Source organism: Eschrichtius robustus, chromosome 3, assembly GCF_028021215.1.
Source record: "Eschrichtius robustus isolate mEscRob2 chromosome 3, mEscRob2.pri, whole genome shotgun sequence".
In the NCBI taxonomy this organism is placed as follows: Eukaryota; Metazoa; Chordata; class Mammalia; order Artiodactyla; family Eschrichtiidae; genus Eschrichtius; species Eschrichtius robustus.
The window spans coordinates 110,219,505-110,230,782 of NC_090826.1; the positions used below are offsets into that span (position 1 = coordinate 110,219,505).

The 11,278-nt window shown below is 46.3% G+C and overlaps 1 protein-coding gene across 1 annotated transcript; it reads right to left on the minus strand.

Annotated features, from left to right (window-relative positions):
- Positions 1 to 640: 640 nt before the first annotated feature.
- Positions 641 to 11,029, minus strand: S100A10 (S100 calcium binding protein A10). Its single transcript, XM_068540828.1, has 3 exons — positions 10,921 to 11,029; positions 3,977 to 4,129; positions 641 to 1,053 (listed from the first exon to the last, which is right to left on the minus strand). Exons 2-3 carry the CDS (start codon positions 4,106 to 4,108, stop codon positions 892 to 894), a joined length of 294 nt encoding a protein of 97 aa, XP_068396929.1. The 5' UTR covers positions 4,109 to 4,129; positions 10,921 to 11,029; the 3' UTR covers positions 641 to 891.
- Positions 11,030 to 11,278: the final 249 nt, after the last annotated feature.

An 11,278-nucleotide genomic window follows, 5' to 3' on the forward strand; every position in this document is an offset into this window, starting at 1 on the left:
CTATTTAATAATAGCTATGGAATGCATATCTGCTGAAGCTTGTAACAGACACAGAAAGGGCTGGGAGAAACATTCTGCTATTTATCAAGACATAAGTACTGGCATTTCATTTTCAACAAAAAAGCACTACCCCATTATATTATAAATCATGGCTAGCCTATTTCCTGACATCTTAGTACAATCATGGCATCTCATGACAGCTAAAAAAATGTTAACGTTATATTGTTAGAGGCATCACACTAGACTCTGATTTTGATTAGTTGTCTTATGGAACTATTCTTACCCTAGTTTGCTGAAACTTTGCTATGAGAAATGGACTCAGACATCTCAGGCATACAAAGTGCTGGTTGGAAAGGCACTGATTTAACTGGGCAGGACTATGCCAGGAATTATAAAGGTGGAATATACCCTGAAGTGCCTTCTTTAAATCCTTGGAGTTGTTGTCCTTCAGCTAGGAACAGCTACAGGGCAGATCAATTTGAGAAGTTAGACTCCAAGCCTGAGTGGAGAGTGCTTTCCCATTTTGCAGGTTCTGTGGAAAGAGCTCTGCCTTGCACTAGATGCTTAAGGGCATGTGGGCTCTTTGTGAATGAAGCAGGGAACAAACATTTCTGAAGAAGAAAAAACATTCTGTCTCAAATTCAGAACTAAAAAAGGAATTTGTTTATTGAGGGCAAGGGGATGCAAGCAATATAAAAATCAAAAGCTTATCTGGCTTTAATTGACTCTTCTTTCTCTGCTTCTCAAGGTGGAGCTGGATTTTATTTGTACATTTTCTAAGGGTCCCAATCTGCTCAGGAAATCCTTATACAGGGGTAGCTGTGGGGCAGATTCCTTAAGTGACCCTTTACGAGAATTCTTATCAGGGTGGGAGTAATTGCTCAATGCTGCCTACTTCTTTCCCCTCTGCTTCATGTGTACTACAAAATAGTCATTGCATGCGATGGTGAGCCCAGCGATTAGTGAAAAGAAGCTCTGGAAGCCCACTTTGCCATCTCGGCACTGGTCCAGGTCCTTCATTATTTTGTCCACAGCCAGAGGGTCTTTTTGATTCTGAAAAAAAAGGACAGAGGCAAGAAATACGAGTCAATGGTTGCAATGACGAGCTTCTTTGATTTGTACTGCTGACAGCTATATATATAATCTCCTAATTATTTGAATTCTTGCTTTAGGTCATAGTGATCTTTGGAGGTCATCTAAATGTATTTTTCTGCTTTGAGTAAATTTCAGTAAATTTCAGTAAATTCATATTTATTTCAAGCTAGGAAAGAGGTTTCCATGGCATTCTTTTATATAACTCAGGGACTAGAAACAGCCTATTTCTAGAAAGAGGAGATTCAGTGCCAGAGAAGGGAGACTCATGACTCTGAACTCTCAGTCCACTTAGAAACCAGCATGGCCTTCTGACATGCTTTACTTACAGTCCAACTGTTACCACAATTTTCAAAATCACAAAATTCTGTCTGAGAACCACCCCAAATTCCCCCATTTTGTAGTTTAAACTTATATTCTCTTGACAAACTCATTCCTGATAGCATGGTCAAGTCCTTAAAGAAGGAAACTCCTATGAAAGACCTCATGCGATTATTTAGGGAGTAAATTTCAGATCATTGTCCTATGGATTTTAAAGAGGTGTTAATGATGCCCTGGGGTGTGTTAGGTTTAAAGAGTTCAGGCAGATGGTCCTCATTTCTTGGCACAGCTGAGGCCAGTCTAGGGTGGCTTCATATCATATTAGCCAGGTGACCTTGAGTAAGTCACACAGCTTGGTGGGCCTTCGTGTAACAACTAAGAATTGAGGTTGGACTAGAGCGTTTCTAAGATTGCTTCTGTTCTTAATAAGTTGGTCAATCTATGCCATCCTCTACTCTTTGCTGGACGTACTCTTTGTTTTACACTGGATGTACTTCAAAAGCAGTATGTGTGATGGAGTTATAAAACTCCCCATGATTCTCAATGCCTAGCATGAATACATGGAACTAAGATGAGCAGGTAAGATCCCCTTTGTTTTTTCTTTTACTCTGTTTTCAAGGTGATTGGCTTGATCACTCCTTTTCGTAGTGATGATGCTTAGAAGTGGGAAAGTGTGGTTTCTCCTGTAGGGTCCATGCCATCAACCAAAGGGAAATATGGCCCTTTACAGGTGTTAAAGGACTCAGGTAAAATATTTATGAATTCCATTGATTGTATAGATGAGTGAGGGAACTGATACTCAGTGTCTCAAGTGTGCTGGATGTTTATAAACTGCACTCAGAAATCCCTTAAGGTAAAGCAGCAGCATTTCCTACACGCCCTAAGCAATCAACTATAACCTGTCTATGCAGCTACCTCTGCTTTTGGTGGGTTTCAGTTAATTATGGCCTTAACCCCAGCTTCCTGGCTGTGGTCAGAAGGAGTGAAATTTGGATGATGTAAGGGGTCAACTTTAGAAACAAAACGATCTGTGAATGCAGCGAGTGTGGGTGTGCTTGGAATTATGACCGCATGCTTAGAATAAATTATACTGCCATGTTCAGTACTCGGTACTGAACACTTTATGTTTATCAAGCCACAAAGCCTGTAGGGAGGAAGGATCTTCGTCTCACATGATATCATCCTGGCTTCTAACTTATGCAACAACACAAGTGTTTAGAAGTAGACCGAGAACACCTTTGTTTGTGTGATGGGCAGGTTTACAATGAGCACATTTTGTCCTTGAATTTTATGCTTGCCTGGAAGGATCACAGAGAGTGAATGTGGTCTTGGAGATAATCATGTCCAGCCTCTCATTTTCCAGAGGCAGGAACTGAGGCACAGAAAGCTGAAGCAACCTTCCCAGTTAGGGTCCTGGTCTGGGGCTCTATCACAGAACTGTACAAAAGCAGAACAACAGTATCCTCTAACTCATTCTGGGATAGCATTGTGGTAACTGCAGCTCTGAGATACTAGTTAAGCTATTTATATCTGTTTATTTGACTGTTATTGATAACATGTAAATCATCATGTACTACAAAACCCTATGTTTAATGAGTCAGGAATCAGGGGCTTGATTAATGCTGTTTACCAGGCAGATGACAAGAGGCAGAACCCTGTCTTTTACCATCTCCTCCCTTCACCCTTTAGAGGCTAATGCACACCAAACACAGTACTGATCCCTTCAAATGACTCTGGCTGTGGCAGGGAGAGAAGGGCCTGCATTTCAATCTAATATTTTGTTAGGCAGTGTTTCACCTTCAGTGAAACGCAACAACTGTCTCTTGAGGGCCTATGATGTAAAAGGGCAACTGTGCCTTGTTGCCTAATGTCCTGAGTGGTGTATCTGAGCTCATGGCAGATCCTTTTCTGGTCTTCACGGACCTCTCGATCTGTCAAAGGTGAGGCATTAACTCAAACTGCGCTCCTGTGTTCTCATTGCATTTTCAATGTGAAAAGCAGTTATTTCTGGAGTGCCGCTTGGCTCTCATTCAGCAGATGCTTGACACCATTGCTTTAGAGCAGTGTTGGAAAAAAATTTTAAAGCCTTTATCTAAAGGGATTTAATTTAAGAAGGGAGATTCAAGTTGCTCAAAGTGTATGTGACCAGGATGTGGTACCTCCAGTGCCAGGTTTATGGACCTGAGGGCAACAAGGTAACCTGGTTGATTACTCTGGTGAAGGGCCTTCTTTCCTGCAACTCTGTCTTAATGGACACAGATGACTCCAGATGGAATCCTTCTAACACCTCGCATTATGGTGATTTGTGTGTAGTCTCATTTCACTTCCAAACTGTAAGCTCCTTGAGGGCAGGGGCTGTGTCTTCTTTACCTTCTGTTTCCTCCCCTAGTATCTTACAAACAGTAGGCATTCAATAATGTTTAATAAGTAAATGAATGAAAACACCTTTCTAGTAGTGACTTCCACAGGGAAGGGCTGGAAAGAGGAAGGGAAAGGAACTAGGGCCCAGAAGCATTGATTTTTACATCTGGTTCTGGTTCTTTCTGAGCCTTTCAACACTTACTTCCAAAAATCCAGGGAACTCCTTTTCCATGAGTACTCTCAGGTCCTCCTTTGTTAAGTAGCCTTTATCCCCAGCAAATTTGTGAAATGTGAACATCATGGTTTCCATGGCATGTTCCATTTGAGAGGGCATTTTGGTGAGGTCTGTTGGAACCTATTAAAGGATGTAAAGAAACAATTTACATTAACTTTTAAGCGACATGAATTACCAGTCTTTTGAGAATGATTGGAAGAGGGTGATTAGCTCATTCATTCAATCCTTTTCAGCTGTAAAATTCAATGAATATAAGGACCAGTTCACTCAGGTTTTATGCCTCCTGCTGATGGAAATAGGCAGTTCAGGTATTGGTGCTCTGAATAAGGGATTTATCTAGTTGCCTGCTAATTTTGCATAAATCACCTAATGAAGAATAAAAATACTAATTATTTGGAAAAGCAAGATCAGTGCCCCTCCTTTTAACTGACAAAGCACCTACTGAAAGAACAGACGTTTCTCTGTTTCTCTTAGCGCTGGTAAATGGGACTCTTCGATATGGATATGGCTGAATACCAACAACCCACACAATCAAGCCTGGTTAATATAAAAACTTCAACTCTCCAAGCTTAACTAGGTAACCTTGTTCAGTCATTCTAGGGTTTAGAAATCTGCTTAAAAATGAATTTTGTCTCCTGAGCATGTATTGGCCTCACCGCGTGGCTCGCGGGATCTTAGTTCCCTGACCGGAACTGAACACAGGCCACTGCAGTGAAAGTGCCGAGTCCTAACCACTGGACCGCCAGGGAATTCCATGTATTCTTTACTAAAGTTCTGAACTTGTTATTGATTGTAACAAAGACATTTGCATCTTTGGTAGTAACGTGCAGTTGCCCTACCCAAATAAAAGCTACCCAAAGCCCATTATCTACTTCCTTGAGAAGGAACAAGTAATAGTATATCCTAATTCCTTTGGGGATCTGATATATTTTTGGCAGCACTAGACAAAAGAGCTACTCTCACAGTCTGGGGTGCAGTGGGAAAGAAAGGAAGAGCTTTTCATTGTGAATAGTTTAAAACAAAGGAAAGAGACTTCCCTGGTGGTGCAGTGGTTAAGAATCCGCCTCCCAATGCAGGGGACGCGGGTTCGAACCCTGGTCTGGGAAGATCCCACATGCTGCGGAGCAACTAAGCCCGTGTGCCACAACTACTGAGCCTGCGTCCCACAACTACTGAAGCGCACACACCTAGAGCCCATGCTCTGCAACAAGAGAAGCCACCGCAATGGGAAGCCCGTGCACTGCAACGAAGAGTAGCCCTGCTCACTGCAACTAGAGAAAGCCCGCCTGTAGCAACGAAGACCCAACACAGCCAATAAATAAATAAATTTAATTTAAAAAAAAAAAGAAAAAGAAAAAAAGAAAGGATGTGTCAGATCATTATATTCAGGTATAATAATCTGGGGGCATATGTCTCATCAAGACCCAATACCTGGTACTTAATAGGAGCCCAGTGAATTTTGCTTAACTGGAAGGCATGCTTTAGCCAGAATGGAGTAGCTTTGGCTAACACCACCTAAAATTGCTACTGGATAGGAAACAGGTGAATTTGAATTGAGACTGTAATATACCACTCAAAAAAAAAACCCACAAAAAATCGTCAAGAATAAGTTTAGAGCAGAGATTGAAGGAGAGGCTGGCAACTTCCCCTGAAGAGTCTCAATAGGAACTGGAGACATGCTTTCAGTCTGGTTCCTTCCGCTGACATATGCGTGCTCAACACAGATTTGTAAATGCTGTCTGTTACAGAGAAGGTGGAGTTGGTGAACATGAGGATTGAAAAATTACACTTTAAGAGCCGAAAGTTCTACCCCTTAATCCCCAGAAAAGTACAGGAATCAGCATGCCAAAGAATGCTATACTCTAGAGAATGCTATAAACCAGAATCTGGCATGATTCATCTGGAAAGCAGTTCTCTTGGAGAGAGCAGCCAACTCAAGGTCCACTGTGGGATGAATTCCAGGGGAACCACACCCTTTCCCCTCTCTCCTGACACAGCCAGGATCTGGCTTCAGATGGCAGTGGGCTTAGAGGGAGTCAGCCTTGCCTGGATTGGCTCTGGAAGTCCAGCAACATAAGAGAACTGAACTGAATGAGTCACCTGTGGGAGAAGGCTGTGGCATCCCACCCCAGTTCTGAAATATCTCAGGAGAGGAGTCAGCCACCACAGAGGTTTAAAAATACCCGTGCCCAAACTCAAGTGGCAGAGCACTTCACAACAAATGCCCAAAGATCCCAGAAACTGGAACTGGCTGTGGGACACCTAGTTCACATTCTTCACAGGGCAGAGCAGAAGGAAAATGCACTGCAAAGCCAGAGAAGTAAGAAAGGGAATACAGCAGGGTAAGGACCCCTAAAATAGGAAACAGGCTAATTTAGGAACCTCTAAGAAATACAACTTGTAAGCTGAGGAAGTCCTGGCCACCCCTGAATACCTTCTTCAAGAGAGTGAGGCCAATCTTCCTCTAGTGAGCACTCAGGTCACTCCACACCCAGCCCTGGATTGTCTATGCTCATTGTGAAGTGCCAGAGCTTTCCTGCCCCACTGGATCTCCCTCTGCTGTTTTCTCAGCACATGGGCTGTGGACACAGCAGTCAGCACAGACTCCCTGTTTGTTCTGCAATAAGAATGTAGATCAGGGGCTACTCAGGAGATCTAAGGTTGTGAAAGTGAAAACAGCTTTGAAAACCAGAGATGACCACCCTCTCATCAGTAACCAAGGCCCCTGAGGGCACTGACCTGGGTTATGAGCAAGTTATTCCGTTTTGAAGGTGAAGCCAGTACACTGGTTTTAAAGTAAGATGAAGGAAAAGGGGAAGATGTGATTAATACTGTTTTTTCGGCTAGTGGATGAATCCTACAGCTCTTCCAGAGTGCAGCGGTTGACCTACTGAGTCAGCCTGCCCGGCCCTCCCATCTTAGGTGGGGCTTGCCCGGCCTGGGCTGACGGAAGCACTGACCATTGGTTGCTAAAGCAGCAAGCAGTTCAGGGACTTGAATTCGCCGTTTCCACATGCCCCTGCCCCAGAAGAGTCCCACCCAGGGACTCTATAGCTTCTGGCTCAGAAACACTTCCAATGGATAGCCTTGGGCTTGGGGTTGAGGGGCTGCAGCGTCCTCTGTTCCCCAGACAGCCTACTCTGGCACCTGAAACACTCCATCCATTTAATCATTTGCCCGTCTCTCTATCTTAGATTTAAGTTCCTCTAGGTTAAGAACTGTGAATTATTCAGTTCTATCCACAAACAACTAAATAGTGGTTTAGTGTTTGCTAATGAGCGAATGAATCAATCAAACAATTCCCTTGGCTGGAGCTGACGTGCAGGTGTGATTACCGGGTCTGGGCTGAAACCCTTGAGGCTGGGAGCTCTGCGGGAGGAGGTGAGGGCTGGGAAGGGCCCGGAAAGGGGCGGCCTATGAATGAACCGCAGAGTACATTCCATAGCAGAGTACATTCCATAGCGGAGGAGAAAACGGTGCGCCCTGCTAAACAGGTCTGGTCACCCAACACGACTTGACTTTTCTTTCTCTTCTCACTCTTACCGTTTTCTTGAGTTTTGGTTTATCCCACTTTACTGCTCTCTCACTGTGAGCTCCACAGGCTCTAACTACTTCATCATTCACTCACCTTTTATTGAATCATTTTATTCTTATGTCTGTGTATCTCCTACACAGGTCTGAAGAGTGGAAGCTCACGTGTCTTTCTTTGTGTAGTTTTCGCTTCCGAAAAGAATTCTGAGCTTTACAAATTTAGTTACAGTGGTGGGAATTCAATTTTCCATTTTTTCTGTTCCTTCACCGAGCACCTACTTTGCATGACCCTGTCATGGCGTTAGGCACATGTGGGTGCGCTCTCCACCGCCTCTGCCCCATGATGCTTGCCTTTGGGGAGTTCACCAGCTAAGGTCATACTATTTTAAAATATGTCCTGAATTCTAGTTAACTGTGTTTGTTTCTTTCCACACTAAACTGTGGGCTCCAGTAGCAGGGTCCCAGAAGCTAGCGCCCTGTCCTCAGAGCCTGCTCAATGAATCAGTAAGAAGGAAATTGACAATAATGTAAATTTTGATACTTCTGGGAGTAGCAGGGAAGTAGGAGGCCTCCTTAGAAAAGTGTCTGCTCCTAAGCAATACCAAATGTTTGCTCTGGACCCATGCCCAGATCCAGGCCATAATTTCAAAAAGGAGACTTCCAAAGAGCAAGAAGTCTGATCTACTTTGCTCTTTCGTGTCTTGTCCATACCCTACTTTTCTTACAGCCCACCCAGAAAATAATTGGCAGAATGTCAGTAAAAACAAACATCTGTTATCTAAAATGTGTTTTAGGTTTCCTTCCTTTTGCTTTGAGGAATTTAAAAAGAAAAAAATTTGGGGGGTGGGGGGGGGGTGGGATGGGGAATTGAACCCAGAAGGCATTCTTGATTTGATCCCTAAAGGGATTTCAGAAGAAGTGAGTGGAGGCAATGTATCTGATCCAGGCTGTCTCTCCCACCTCTCACCAAACCTAAAACTTTCCCACTAAAAACGTGAGCAGCAAAAGAAAAGCTCCAGATGCAATTCAATAGGAGAACTCTGAAGCCTTCTCTACCCTAAAAGAGTACATCCAGTTTTCCTTGAAGAGTTGTCAGGCATCACCAGAATTGGCAAACAATAGCCACTGTGACAACTGCTGTTAAACCCACTGAAGGGCTAGGAAGTGCTGAAAATTGTTAAAAATAAGCAAATTCATTCTTTTTGCTTTTGATGTGAGATTCCTAAATTATTGAGTCCCGGGAAAATGAGAAGCTTAAGAAAGATCCTAATAAAAAGATCAGTCTAGCTTTCCCAGCACTCTGAGTGCTAATCTGCACATTATAACTCTGAAAGGATTCCATTGTTTCCCTCAACTTTAAAAGACTGGACTGGATCAAGGCCATACCAAGTGGGTAGTGCTCTAAAAAATTCACATTTTTGGAGCTGTCCATGGAAAGCAAGGAGGCACTCAGTCTCAGCTCCACCCAGTGCAAGGCCTGACCTCACTGGAGTGGCTGCTGGAGAGGCTGGACATGGGCCAGACATGGGAGGAAAAGGGGCCATCTGATGTTGTATGCAGGAAAAGCCAGGGAAGACCATCACCTAGAAATCAGGGTGCTATGCTCAGTAGACCCTCAGGAAAATTTGAAGAACCAAAATAAGAATCTCCAAATGGTGTATCAAGGACCACAGTGAAGAAAGTAGCTTCTGGCTGTCAAGGAAGGAATACATCATTTGGAAGAGATGATTAAATAGAAACTGGAGAGGAATCTGTGGGGGCAGGGCTGATGAAGAAATTCCAAATGAGTTATATGAACTCATTCCTGCCCTAATGCCTATCATTACCTTTTGCAATTTGCTGCAACACGTTGGAGGCAAAGATCATTGACAGGGTGTTGAGCCTGGCCTCACCTGAGGTGCAGGATATAAAAATCCACTGCTGCAGGTTGAAACTCAGGCTGCAGGGGAAAAAGCATCTGCAGCAACTGCAAACCTCTTAACAGGAAGAGCTACCTCCCAAATAAAGCTGGGGCAGCCTGCCAGCAGGCATACAAGCCGATAACCCAGCAGCAGTCCTGCCATGGCCCTACCAGTCTAACTGCTGTCTTCACCCACAGTTCAGTCAAGAAACCTCTCCTTCAGATTGCGGGCCAAGTCCTGGTGTGACTCACTTCCTCTTGGAAAATGCCCTCTAAGATGGCACAGTTCCCCTTTTCCTTCAGGGAGTGTTCTGTCTGAACCATCTGCAGAGAGAATCTGGAACCATCCGGGCCACACCCTCACGGTCTCACAACTGAGTCACAGGCCTCCACTAGGAGAATCCGGGAGCCCTTTGTGCTAACCACGCCCTGCAGAAAGCTCCCAGCGAAGGGGGTGGGCTTAATGTATTCCAGAGTCTGGCCCAGGGCTCGGCTGTGCCTGGCACGAGGCTAGCTGCTCTGCTTTCCCACCACCCCGGCCCAACAAGGCAGATTCCGGGTTTCAGTTAGGTGGAGCCCGGTCGAGGCGAGAGAGTGTGGTATCCAGGCCTAGGGGCAGCGCCTGTCGTCTGGCCAGGCTCAAATCGTGACCAGGTACCAACAGCTCATTGCACTGGGCCAGATTAGTCTGGGTTAGAAGATCCTTCATTAAGCCTGCTCTTCCTCTATCTCTGTAGAGTTCCACTTGTTTAAGACAGCAAGAAGGGATCCCTTTCAGTACACAAATCACTTCACACAGGTTTCACATAGGCTTCCCTCCCCCTCTTACCCCTACCCCCCAGCAAAACTGCGTTATAAAGAAAACTAATAGACCTTCCTCCCTCGGTCGGCAGTAAGAACCTTCCCGTCTAGCAGACAAAACAACAGGAAGCCCAACCTGAAGCATCGGGGAGAGGGGCTGAGGGGTGTCCTTTGGGTAGGGAAACCGCCAGCCCTCCCCGAGCCTGCACGGGCCGTCCAGCTAGGAGGTGGCTACGAACATCTGGACAGAGGTCAGCCTGCAGCCGGAGCACACAAAGAAATAACGCCGGCCAGGACAGGGGGCCAGAAGCGGGGCTTCGGGTAACTGGGGCGACTAGTCGAAAAGTAGGAAAGTGGGTGTAAAGAAAGATAAACCGAAAGGTAGGAGAGAGCAGACCCCGGGGCACCAACACGGAGGTACAGTAGTGAAGGACAAGGGCTCCCTCCCCCCGCCCGCGAGGATCTGGGGGGTCGCGCCGGGGCGGGACAGGGGCGCTGCTCGCCAAGCCAGGGTGTGGCCCAGATACCTCCCCATCTCCAGCCGATCCTCGACCAGGCCCCCTGGCGCCCGGGACACCCGGCGAAGCCAGCCGGGCGAGCCAGAGCCGCCGATGCGGGGGTTTCCACGGGCGCGGGGCCTGGGGCTGGGGACCGCCCGGGACCGACGGGCGGAACTCACCGTGGCAGGAGGCGCGGCGGGGAGGCTCGGCTGGCGGGGGCGCTCGGGTGGCGGGGACGCGCGGCCAGTGAGCAGAGCGCCGCGGGCTGGGCGCCTTAGTAAGTGGGGGTGGGGAGCGGGGGAGGCAGGAGGAGCCTGGGCCGGTGTCAGGGCCTGCGCTCACCCCACCCCTTCTCCTCCCTCCTCTTCCTGCCCCCGCACCCAACACTCACACCCCGGGCGCAGCGCACACACACACCCTTCTTTCGCTGTGCGGAGGAGCCTCGCTCCAGGGCTCCCCACCGCCCCCAGTGAGAGCAATACTGTAAACTTCTCTTCCTACTCAAATACTCTCGAATATTTTAGGGTATTCCCCACC